This window comes from Siphateles boraxobius, unplaced genomic scaffold, assembly GCF_051911475.1.
Source record: "Siphateles boraxobius isolate OS27281-9 unplaced genomic scaffold, OSU_SipBor_1 20, whole genome shotgun sequence".
In the NCBI taxonomy this organism is placed as follows: Eukaryota; Metazoa; Chordata; class Actinopteri; order Cypriniformes; family Leuciscidae; genus Siphateles; species Siphateles boraxobius.
In genome coordinates this window covers 7,805,188-7,817,890 of record NW_027508811.1, presented here as the reverse complement: position 1 = coordinate 7,817,890, position 12,703 = coordinate 7,805,188, and the positions used below count along the sequence as shown (strand labels likewise).

The following is a 12,703-nucleotide window of genomic DNA, read 5'->3' as shown; positions in this document are numbered from 1 at the left end:
AGCTTTCTCTCAAGGGCTAACGTCTGTACAGTAACTTGGTTAATAGGACTTTGATTAATACAGTCGAAAATTACAATTAGTGTAAAAATTGGAAAAAAAATGAATTGAATGAAATTATTTACTTCCTGCATTCTCTATCGTTGGTTCAAATTGCATGATGTTAGCTCTGTGTCGTCACAATTGTAAGGAATTTAAAAAAAAAAAATATTGGAGTAAAATAATGTGGTAACTTAAGAGTGTACATAAAATGTGGGACACAGTTGAATATTACGCTTGTGTTAATTAAAGTTAATAATTAATATTAAAATGTTGTTCCAATGAATTAAATATTAAAGGTAGGGTTGGCAATTTTGTTGAGGGTAGCCTATGCGTGTGATGTCTCTGTTGGGCGGAGTGACTGCGGTTACGCCCACTGAGTGGCAAAAAGACTGAGCGGCATCATTGGTTTTCAGCGTGAATGCTGCGAAAAACACACAAAGCACATCTAAATTGAGAAAGAGCTTTGCTATAGACTGTTTGCTACAACTAGATTTGACAAGAAATCTGAGGTAGGCCTATACTTTTACGGACTGCCGAAAGCTACAGAACAGATAAGCAAATGGACCGCTGCAATTTATAGAAAAAAATGGACTCCAGGCAGCGAAAGGTGGATTTGCAGTTATCATTTTGTATCAATATGCTGAATTAAGGGTAAAATCAATTTAAGGGTAAAATCATACCCTATAAATTGTATTGTTATATATTGTATCAACTCATCAATTAAATATTTACCATTAAATATTCTGCATAATTGGATGTTTTTAAGTTTTAGGGCTGGATGATCTGATGACTTATATAACATTGATATAAGTGATCCGGATTTAGACCTACATATATTGTATTTATATAAAGCGTTCACAGGCAAATGTGCTTTATGTATTTCCCCGGCATCAAAATCAGACACATATAAATGTCAGGAAACAAAATTCCTGGCTCCATGTCAATATCCATAGATCACTGGATGGATCTTTGGTAAGTTGTAAGGAACACTATATTGAGTCCAACCTTTAGTTTAAACTGATAATCGTTTGTTTTACTCTCGTTTTCACAGTTTCCCCTATTAAATACATTAAAAACACATGAACGCACAGGTCTCACACAGCCAGAGCAGATTCATCAAAGTGTCATTAGAGACGGCATATCTATAAGCACATAACATAAAAATAATAATGAACATAAGCAACTTACAGAGCTCTTACTTTTACCACCTGACTGCTGCAGATTCATTTCAGCGTTGATAGTGTTGACATAGAAATGGATAAATCCCAGTCTGAGGATGTGAACAGCTCCAGGTAGGACGTCATGGGTTACCATCTTGTAATTATGGTTAGAATGGTGTGAACGGAGCTTAAGCAGCTTGTTTTGGTTCAGGAGGAACTGTAAAAGATGTCTGCTGTTTGTTTACGGCTCCCAAATTCAGACCGATTGCAATGATTGGACAAAAAAAATGTTTTTCCTGAGACTTCCACAGAAGATATATGTACATGTTTTAATATTTAGACCACTTATATTATTGACTGCAACCATGGCGTTGTAAACTATACATTCAAGAAGGATTACTGTCTTTAACAATGTCTGTTTTTCATGCTTGATTAATTTAATGTTATATGCTAGTTTATCAAACATAGCTACTAGGTCTAAAAAAAAAAAATAGTTTTCTTATCCACTAATGCTTTATAAAAAATCTAATGGGAAACCATCAGGGGCAGATTGAGGTCTACACAGGCTCCTAGGTTCATGGTATGGTATGGCATGGTAAAAAGGCTTTACATGGGGTTAGGATTAGGCAATCAGATAGCGGCCTCAACAAGGGGGTTATAATTTGGCTGGGAGTTCAAATTCGGCACAACACCTGTGCAGTATGAGTTTACAACTGAAACTGATGTAGGGAGGGGTGATGTTACATTGATCCGTCATGTGTGCTTGGCAATTGTCTGTTATTTTTAAAACCTCCATCCAGTAACACTAGTAATTACTAATACTGCCTTTTTACTAGGCCTGTTAGATGTCATCCTTCCCTGCTGAACACTTAAGCAATGTTTTTTTTTCAGACTTCTCATTGTGTGTTGTTACAGGTGACTATTGGGTACTCCATGGCTGCTGTGACCTCAGAGCAGTATTTTGTCGAGAGGTTCGCTGTAACTTGCAATAATCCAGTGTCCCACCTGCAGCTGACCTGCTGCCCTACCCACTGTGCTGTCCCATGGCAGGGCAAGAATATAAAGATTTATGAAAACAACAACCTAGAGGTCTTTGTGCACTTACATATATATTTTCAAAGAATGCCAAAATTAAACTTGGATGTTTTTGAAAGAAGTCTCTTATGCTCACTAAAGGCTGCATTTAAAATCCAGTAAAAAAAAATAATGTGCAGTATTATTACTATTTAAAATAATATAGTTATAGTTATAAATGTACATTATTCCTGTGATGGCAACGTGGCCATTACTCCAGTCGTCAATGTCACATGATCCTTTAGAAATCATTCTAAATTGCTGCTTCAGAAACTTTTCTTATTATTATCAATGTCGAAAACATTTGTGCTGCATATTTTTGTAGAAACTAATACTCTAAGAAGTTTGGATTAAGTCATTTTTAAATATATTTTTTAAAAATGAAATTAATACTTTTTTACAAAAAGGATGCATCCAATTTATCAAATGTGACACAAAAGACGTTTATAATGTTGCACAAGATTTCAAACAAATGCAGTTATTTTGAACTTTCTATTCATCAAAGAATCCTGAAAAATTTATCACAATTTCCACCAAAATATTAAGCAGCAACAAACTTTTTTCAACATTATAATACAAACTATTATTAGAAATTAAGCACCAAATTAGCATATTAGAATGATTTTTGAAGGATTATGTGACACTGAAGACTGGAGTATTGATGATGAAAATTCAGCTTTGCATCACAGGAATAAATTTAAAATAATTAAAAATGTTTAAAATACAATTAAGTTTGCTTAAACTCTAATAATATTTCACGTTATTACAATAATATTGTATTTTTATCAAATATATTTTTAAACCTACAACTAATTTGAATGTTTCCTGAAGTCTCCCTTGGAACTTACTGGCCACCATAGCGAAGTGTCTGCCATGGTGTTTGGGACAGTGAGTGATCGTCTCATCCTCTGTAGTGCTTCTGAAGATTATGTGATTGTCTGGGACATCTATCGCTGTTACAGACAAATCAAAGAAGGTAATAAAATACATTTAAAAAATCTGCTCATCTGGAGTCAAAAACATCCAGAAATATAAATGGTGCCTCTCAAGAATGTTGCCATTATTCTCTCTCTGTTATTTTTATTTATTTATCTCATAACCATGACATGTGTGTTCCAGGTGTAATTGCCTCAGGTAGAGTTGTTGGCACATTGCTCGGCAGGGTGGTTCATCTGTCACTATGTCCACTGAGCTGGAAAGTGGCAGCATGCTCAGGCTCCAGAGTGGTTCTATTGAATGCAGAGGTATGAAATAAGGTGCACACCGTTTTTGTTCAGTGAATTGAAAAAAAAAAACAGTTATGCTGAAACGGTAAAAGAGAGAAAAAAAGCCCTTTTGACCCATCTCCAGATGAAACGCTGAACAAAGCCTGCATGCAGAACATTCCGTTACTCAGGCTGTGATTGACCAGCCCATAAAGTTTGAGAGATTACATTGAAATACTCACATGAAACCAGCAGTAAATCAGTGTACAAAAAAATCAGAATAAGCCCCTCACTTCTGTCTTGTATATAAAACTTTTTTTTTTTTAATGTATTAACTTAAAAATATACGATCATCTTTGCTGTATGTACTAAAACACCTTTCAATGAAATTATTAAACAATAAACATATTTTCCATTAAGATAAATAAAGACAAAACTTGAGGCCACTGTATATCTTTTTCCTATAGAAGGAGGAAGTGCTTGGAGTGCTGAAAGCTCATCTTGGTCCTGTGACTGCATCAGAGTTCTGTCCATGGGATGCTAATCTTCTCATCTCAATCTCAGAAGACAGAACATTCAAGGTACAGATACGATACAAACCGGAACACCATGACTGTACCTGTAAATAGCCTAAGTTTTTTCTAAGTCTTTATTATTGTGTTTACACACACTACCATTCAAAAGTTTGGGGTCAGAATTGTTTTTTTAATTCATCAAAAAATTATTAGACAAATGTATATATAGATATAAATATAGATGTTAAAAAAATTAACTGCAAAAATGTTTTAAATAAATCGAAAATATCAATTGATTATCATTGATAATAATAGGACATTTTTCTTGAGCTCCAAATCAACATAGACTTGCATTAATGTCTACTGCATTAAACCTTCACATACAGGGCTTAGATTAAGCCCGGATTAGACCTTAGTTCAATTAGGATATTTAAGTAGCTTTTGTAAACATGCCTTAGAAAAAAATATTACTGGTGTGCATCTTCAGAAAATATATTAAGATATGTCAGTGCAAGTTGCTTTCAGTTAAAACAGCTCAAACATTTATTTTAGTCTAGGGCTAGTCTTAAGTCTTGTCTGTGAATCCGGGGATAATAATTTATTGTACAAATCAAATTTTAGCATATATGTGTGTGTGTGTGTGTGTGTGTGTGTGTGTGTATATATATATATATATATATATATATATATATATATACCTGTATATATATATATATACCTGTATATATACTGTATATATACTTGTTTATATATATGGCTTTCTTTTTTGTATCAGATGTGGGACGTGAAGAAGGGGGATATTCTCTTTGAATCTGCTGTTCTATCAGGTTGGTGTATAATTTCTAACACCAATATTTATACATCAGAAATTGAAATTCCTAATTTATTATAGCCTGTAAATGTAGAGAATATGTAGTGAAGATGTTTCTGTTTCACAGCGTATCCACTGCTTAGTCTGTTCTTCTTGGAGCAAAACAGTCAGTTCATCACAGGGTCTGGTGATGGACAGGTGAGTCATACACACACACACACAAACTCTTGCAGCCTCTATTGTGTAATCCATATATCGCTTATTTATGTTGGAATATCTGTGATTCAAGCTTTGGTGCTACACTCTCCCTGTGGACCACAAATGTCGCTTGGTGACAAAACTGGACCTTTCGAAGCTTGAACAGAAGCATGAGAGAAACCTCAGGAAAATCAACCCACCTCAAAATGGAACACATGGTTAGAAAAAACCCACAAGCCACAATTCAGACTGCGTATGACTGCTGTTTTTCATGTGCCTACCTCACTGCGGAAAATGATACATCTGCTTCAATGTAAGCTTCATCTGTGTGCTTTGCTAGGAACGACTCGTAATGATGTGAGAGGAACAGTGGAGACAACAAAGCCTGTTCTGAGAATCTGGGCACAGAGACCACAGTCAAGCCATGCTAGCCTGCAGCAGGGGTATGTCTTTGGCCCGTTTTTGTTGTTCACCTTTATCTGGTTGTGCAGTTGTGGAATTTCTGGGGTGAGAAATTATGTAAGGCAGACATGGGAAGGTTAGATTGCACATACCATAATAAGAAGTCATTATACCCCTTTTTCTGGTTTCATGCTGTCCAAACTACAGTTACAGCTATGACAAGATGGTTGGAAGCAAAGGACATCTGTAGAGTTTGGAGGTTATGACATGCTTTTAGTCCCTGACCTCCAGGGCTGGCCCGTGGCATAGGCGATTTCCTTGGGTGGTCGGTTGAAATCACTCCGGGGGACACCGCAATACGAAAGCAAGAGCACCCACAGTTGATACTGCATGATAATGTAATAGTAACAGATACTGTAACAGATTTGGCATTCACTCCAGTGTGTATGTGTTTGCACTCAGGAGAGCCTCAAAGGGTTTCTATTTACTTGTTTATGCAGCGTTGAGCAATGAAGCCAATTACAGACATGTCTGTTGATCTATTGAACACAATGGCCAATCATAGGTGTTTAAGTTAATCAGAGTATCTAAACTCTCGCCTAGGGCACCAGCAGAGCCTGTGATGGCCCTGCTGACTTCAGAACTGAACATAAGTGCTTTAGCATGACATGAAAATCATGTCATTATATGAAATTCATTTATAAACACTGTTGGAGGAAATGTCTGCAGACCCCAACAGTCTTCACTGGAATAGGCAAGGTTACGCAAATGTCTTTGTTTTCCAAAGCATTAATGCTAACCACTTGGACAAAAACCTTTAATTTTATTATAATATAAAATATATTATCTGAATTTCTTCTTTTACACACTCATGCTTAGTTGTAACTGTGCATGAATTCTTCTCATTGTCCCAGTGATTCTTAGAAAACAACATGTTACCTCAACAACTCTAGTTTATTAGACAGGAGAGATGACCCCTGACCCCTGACACTTTATCATTTGCAATGCAGTACAACAGGTTTGACCACTGACTTAAATCAAGTTTTCAAAGCTTTAGTGGAGTTTTGCTTTAGATCAATCTCTAATCATAGAGTCTGCAACTGTAGTCTCAATTATATATTACAGGTTTTCATGTTCTCTATTATAGAGACTTTGTGGGTTTGAATGACTACACTACAGTAGACCTATACTATACGATCTTTTGGGTTGTTGTTGTTGTTGTCTGTTGTACTCAGTTACATTAATCAGGCCTTAGTTCCTTTTAGTGTCTTTTGGCAAACAGTCTCTTCTTTGTACTTTTTCCATAGAGGAAGTTGTGTGTGGATCGGAAGTTCTGATGGGCTTTATCTGCTTGACCTGGATACTTCAGAGCTTCTCAAGATTCTTCCACTCAAAGGCATAATAGGTTTTCACTTAACTCTTGGAGACACTTAAACATGTTTTAGATTCAAATTTACCCATTTCTGTCGGGTCCATTAAGTCAAGAACCCACATGACAAAAAATGATTTAGGAAATTTTTTATCAAATAAATTGCAATTCAAGTTGATAAATTCTGAATTAAAAAATAAATTGTGGCTTTGTTCAGGGAGTCCTCTGACCTTTCATGAGCACCATGAAATAGCAGAGAGTCAGAGAGCAGCAGCAGCATTACAGAACGCTCCCACAGTTTCGGACTGGGAGAGCTGAACTATTCCCCCCATATGAACAGAGCGGCAACGATGACAGAATAACAAATGCCACGTTATACACGACAAGTAGGAGGTGGCGGGCTGCAGAGAAGCGAGCAGCAAGCAGTTAGGAGCGAACTGAATCTGCTTAAAATAGGGCGCCTTGATTTGAGCGTAGCCATTAGCAGCGAGGGTAGTTGAACAGCTGATGCGCTGATGCAGATCAGCTGATGAGACCGTGTTGTTGGCCAAATAGGCCTGCCAGGACTGACGCTCAATTTGTAACCTATTTCACCTGTTTTATTTTTTTTTATCTCAGTTCCTGGTATGTTTATTAGTAGAAAATGGCAACATATAAAAAAATGTACACTTAAACAACATAAATATAATACAAAATATAGCTGCAAGCAGCCATTACTGGGGCCAAGTGCAAAAGAAGACGCTAAGACATGCCAACATGGCTGGGAGTGTCAGACCAACTGCAGCAAGGAGCAATTAGAGACATTTTGGGCAAATGACTGAAAACTCATATATAAAGTAACTTATAAGATGATTTAATGGTTTGTCGCTTGCGACCTATTGGTGGCGCAGTTACGAAATCAATGTGATGTGGTCAGTGTGAAGTGAGAATGACACATACAAAGTTTGGTGTCAATATTTCAAGTCACTGCAGATATAAAGCCTGAATAGTCATTTTGGCATCATACCTCAAATTTGCTGCTGTGGTATACAAAAACCGTTTTATCTCTCGTCACTAAATCCATAAATTTTAGTCGGTACGGTCTGTAGATGATACGATTCGATTTTGGTGAAAATTGGAAAAACGGTCTAAGAAGATGGTGGACAGGAAGTTTGGCTGACTTTGGCAAAATTGGTATCTTTGTTTTCGGCATAACCCAGAGTCATTACATTAGGCAAATTAATTCAAAAGATATTAGCATTGTTGTAAATTTAATTATAAATTTTGACCAAAAGGTGGCGCTGTTTAAAATATTTTTTGAGTACCTTCAGGGCATGCTGCTGATGGCACATACTGGGTTTCGTAATGTAACACCAATGTATTCATTAAGTATAGCATTTTAATCACAAAACTGTAATGAATTAAATGGCAATTTCACGTGTTGTTCTATTAAAGCGCCAACAAGTGGCACAATCCCACAGTTTTTTTTCATATGTCCTAGGAGTGAGCCCATACATATGTGTGTCAAATTTGGTGAAATTATCTCATTTCGCTTTGGAGTTATAGTCATTTATATGTATACACGCTTAAAAAATGACCTACACATGACTTTGTTTGCATTTTCATGCCACTTACTATTAATATTTTGACATTTGGGCATTAAAGTCTAGCCAACAACCTATATTTCCAAACTTCTGACGGTGGTTTCCTCTCGATCGGTCAAACTGTTTCGAAGATATTGGCAAATGTTTTTTAAGCGCTAAATCACAACGCTACACAAACCGTAAGGTGAAACCTGGCATGGGTGGTATCGTTGGACTCGGCAAGGATTCAGGAACCCAAGGAGATGTCTCCCGTGGAAATCAGTCAACCACATCCAGAGTTATAAGCATTTGAAAATTTAACTTTGCCACTAGGTGGTGCTGGTTCGAAACTTCTCAGGCTCCTTCAGGGCATCATACTGATGACCCATACCGAGTTTCGTAACGATACGTTCATGCGTTCAGAAAATACAGCATTTTGGAACAAAATTCAAAATGGCCGTCGCCTAAAATAGTCGATATGGAAAAAATTGGATATCAGTCGACTCGGCATGACGTCCTGAATCTAACGAGTCCATTTTGATGATTTTTGGATCTAACCGTTCAGTTATAAGCAAAAATAGCCATTTTTCATATATCCGGACCAGTAGGTGGCGCTGCGCCGAAACACTGCATGTAGCCTCAGGTCATGCTTGTGATGACAAGTACCAAGTTTGGTCTGAATACGATAAAGCGTTGTGGAGATAAAGCCTTTCGTCTGTTTTCGCAATCGCTACGTAAAATTAGTTTGCGTGGTATTCGAGAACGGTTTGACGAATCGACATTAATCCCTCAACTTTTAATCGACATGGCCTGGAGATGATCTGGATCGCTTTTCGTGAAAATCGGAGCATCGGCCTAGGAGGAGTTCGAAAAAGTAGGTTTTTCTGAAAATTCTAAATGGCGGACCAATTTTCATTTCTATTTCAATTTTGTTTCTAGCCCTTATGGTTCGAAAGTTATTAGCATAAACATGAGTGAAACTTGAATGTCAACAAGGCACGTTCAGTAAATGTTAGATAAATCATTTTCAGCATAACCTGTCAGCGGGGTGCTATGAGAAAACCATTTAGGGTTTCAGTGTTCTAACTTGGAATATTCCAGGATTATGAAACTTTAGAAAGTCATTGCGTAAGTACTTGTACACTTAATGATAACATTGGTAAACTCTTGCAACCTCAAAACAAAATTCACCTCAAAAATATGTATAAACATCATGATTTTTTTATAACAAATGGCTTCCTAGGAACACATTTAATCAGTGAAAATGTCACCATGAATATTAATGCTTGGGTTTCTGAGGGTTACGAATTTCTGTTTGTCTTCTTTCAAATACACTAATTTCTCATGTGGCTGCTAACAAGTTAGGCATCAAATGTTTTTCTTCAAGACTGATCATCATTTTTTTTTAATGTCAGTTACATAAAAAACTATACTGAAAAATAAACTGATTACCCCTAACTAACTGCTAGTCGGTCAAATTAGTTCTACCAGAAAGACTCAGGAGGTAAAAGAAAGTATGAATAAAAATTATTTAACAGTTGTTTACAAATTAGTATCAAATAGATTAAATGCTAAATTTCCTTGGCATAGGCCGTAATCCAGAGGGTAGCAGATGCTTTTATTTGCCAATTATTTGGAACAATTATTTACCCGCCTTTATTAAATACTTTTTGCAACCTCCTTTTTCCAAGATAACAACTCTGAGTTTTCTCCTATAATGCCTGATGAGTTTGGAGAATCTGACAAGAGATCAGAGATCATTCCTCCAAACAGAATATCTCCAGATCCTTCAGATTCCCAGATCCATGTTGGCGCTTACAGTAGTCATTAAATATTTGCCTGGTTATCTCTAAATCTAAATTAGTTTTCTTTTGAAGTTTTGCATTTTCCCCTGACAGGTGACCTTAGCATTTCAATAGCAGAATCATGGGCCATCACCCATGGACATGGTGGCAATGTAAGTACTGTGTTACATTTTTGGTGTCTGTAAAAGAATGCATCGTGTATACAAATACAATATTGTATTGATTTACAGTATTCCATGTCTGTACAGCTCTTGATAGATTCTTATGATGATTTGTTTAACAGAATACATTTCCATATTAATGGCAAACTGTGAGGATCACTTTCATAGAAGTCATATACTTGCTATTTTTTTAATGATTCCCGTAGTTAACCTTCAACCACTCTAGAGCTCACATGTATAGCACCTTTGGTATTTTTACAGCCCTGCAATTAGCAGTTTACAGTTTTCTAAAGCCTAGATTATTTAAGATGTAAAGATTTTACAAGGTTTGGCTGTGGTTTGCATTCTGGGAGGAAAGTTGTCTGTGTACGACACAGTATGACATAAGGACTACATAATGACATAACCCTCATCCTCTCTCTCTTTCTGGTTAGATGTGTTGTTTGGTGTCCTCTCTATTTGGAAATTCAGTCGTCCTTTTTGAGGTTAACAGTGCTTGGCTGGACAAGCTCTGCTTTAGGATGGCGAAGAGCTTCTCTGTGGAAGAGCATCTTTCAGTCGTGCCCAGGTAGCAAAACGTATCTTTCAGCCACTGGTCAGGAGGTTCTTGGATTAAGGATATGCAGGGTATCATTTTAAACAACATCCAAGAAAAATTTACTCATTGTTTTATTTTGGTTTTAGCTAGAACTTTCTTTAGTAGATATACAGTATTGTCTGTTCTTGATGAGTCAACCACCACAATGGAAAATTCTGTATTATATTATTTCCAGTAATAGAAGTCTATTTATGTTGTTTTTCCATGCTTGATTTTCTGCCACTTTTTCCTTTATATTCACCATTTTTCAGCTCTCCTCTGATGACTATGTCCCCTCTGAATGCTGAGCTGGCAAAACAGGACCCAAAACCTCAGAGAAAAATAGGTTGGAGTTCACAAAACCACACACACACACACACACACACACACGCATTTTTGCCATGTAATAAAAAAAGCCACCTTTGGTGGCGTTTTTGTGTTATTGACACCCCTAAGGTAAAATTTATGAAGCTAACGAATTACTGTCCAAGATGTTTATCTTTCTAGCCTGGCGAATGATCTGTACCACAATATAACTTTTCAAAAGAAAGTCGTCATTAGGCACAGCAGCGTTCTTTATAGACTGCAGTTTGAGATATTTGGGTTTATTTGAAATACTTTTGAAATACATGGAAAGGAAACCGTCCAATAAAAATGTAACTCTTAAATATTTATCTTCAGTAAAACAGTCTGATGCCATCTGGTGTCTGAAGTCACACAGATACAGGGTTTTCATAACCACAGAATGAAGAGACAAGCCCCAAACTATGTCACAAAATCCAACATCAAATCATTCTTATTTTTTTAGTACCCTGTACCCTATTTATTTCCTTAACACAGGATCGTGGTCTTAATTTGCATGATTCATCACTGCATATTATTCAAAAGACTAAAAATGTATCCATAAAATGAAATGTGGTAGCGTGTTTGTAAAGTTTGATATTGAATAAACTGACAAAATTCATTTATACTACAGTATAAGCATTTAAAAGTTTGGGGCCGGGCCTCTTGTGCTGATCATGGCTGCATTTATTTGATCAAAAATACAGCAAAAACAGTAATATATGTGGCCCACATACTGACCTACAGTAGTACTTCCATTCTCTCTCCTAATCTCAAAATTAAAATGAATCAAAGAAATTCTAAAATACTTTTTAAAGCTCTTTTATTTCCTTGCAAACACATTTTTTTTGAGTGTGTGTTTTAACTGAATAATGATTATTATATGTTTCATAGATGTAAAAGCAATCTATCATCATCATCATTTCTCTTTTTCCCTTAAGGGAGGGTCTTCTTCCATCTCCATCTGGGCATTATTTCTCTTCCTTACTAGAGTTACATATCCTCAGAGGTTTAAATTTATTCCATAGCTCTTTCTGGGGCCTAAGTCAATACCATAGCTAGGACAACTCATTTTCTTCCTACTGCTGGGGTTTGACATGCACTATTCAGGATCTAGCAGTTTAGTCTGTGTGATTAAAGGTCTGATAACAGGCTGATCACTGTTCTCAGAACAGAGTAACATTCTTGAAGAACGGGTTATGTCAGTATGTGGTTTGTTGACAATGAACCGAAACCACTACTTCTCTTTGGTACACTGTTTCTGTACCATTTGCCAATGTAAAATGAAACAATTTGAGATACCACAGAAATAAGTATGCGCTATGAAAGAATACTGTACATGATTCTTTATTGACTGAACTCATTACAGGAACTTTTTTATAAAGTCCAAAAAGATTTTTGCACAATAATGAATTTAACTGATTTTAAACACATCTGAACCAGCTAATCATGGTTTTCAGGATTACTAGAAACTTCCAGGCAA

The 12,703-nt window shown here is 36.3% G+C and overlaps 1 protein-coding gene across 5 annotated transcripts in view; it reads left to right on the top strand.

Annotated features, from left to right (window-relative positions):
* The window catches only part of wdr27 (WD repeat domain 27), a 79,444-nt gene that overhangs the window by 338 nt on the left and 66,403 nt on the right, over positions 1-12,703 (top strand). For 3 of the 5 annotated variants that reach the window (XM_077236583.1, XM_077236585.1, XM_077236587.1), the window contains exons 2-13: positions 2,115-2,288; positions 3,105-3,249; positions 3,393-3,517; positions 3,946-4,059; positions 4,769-4,820; positions 4,932-5,002; positions 5,094-5,220; positions 5,343-5,445; positions 6,712-6,809; positions 10,234-10,292; positions 10,736-10,869; positions 11,151-11,224. In XM_077236583.1, the coding sequence (XP_077092698.1) occupies positions 2,133-2,288; positions 3,105-3,249; positions 3,393-3,517; positions 3,946-4,059; positions 4,769-4,820; positions 4,932-5,002; positions 5,094-5,220; positions 5,343-5,445; positions 6,712-6,809; positions 10,234-10,292; positions 10,736-10,869; positions 11,151-11,224 (1,258 nt within the window). In that variant the 5' untranslated portion in view covers positions 2,115-2,132. The remainder of the gene's footprint in view (positions 1-2,114; positions 2,289-3,104; positions 3,250-3,392; positions 3,518-3,945; positions 4,060-4,768; positions 4,821-4,931; positions 5,003-5,093; positions 5,221-5,342; positions 5,446-6,711; positions 6,810-10,233; positions 10,293-10,735; positions 10,870-11,150; positions 11,225-12,703) is intronic. The other 2 variants (XM_077236584.1, XM_077236586.1) reach the window with 2 other exon arrangements.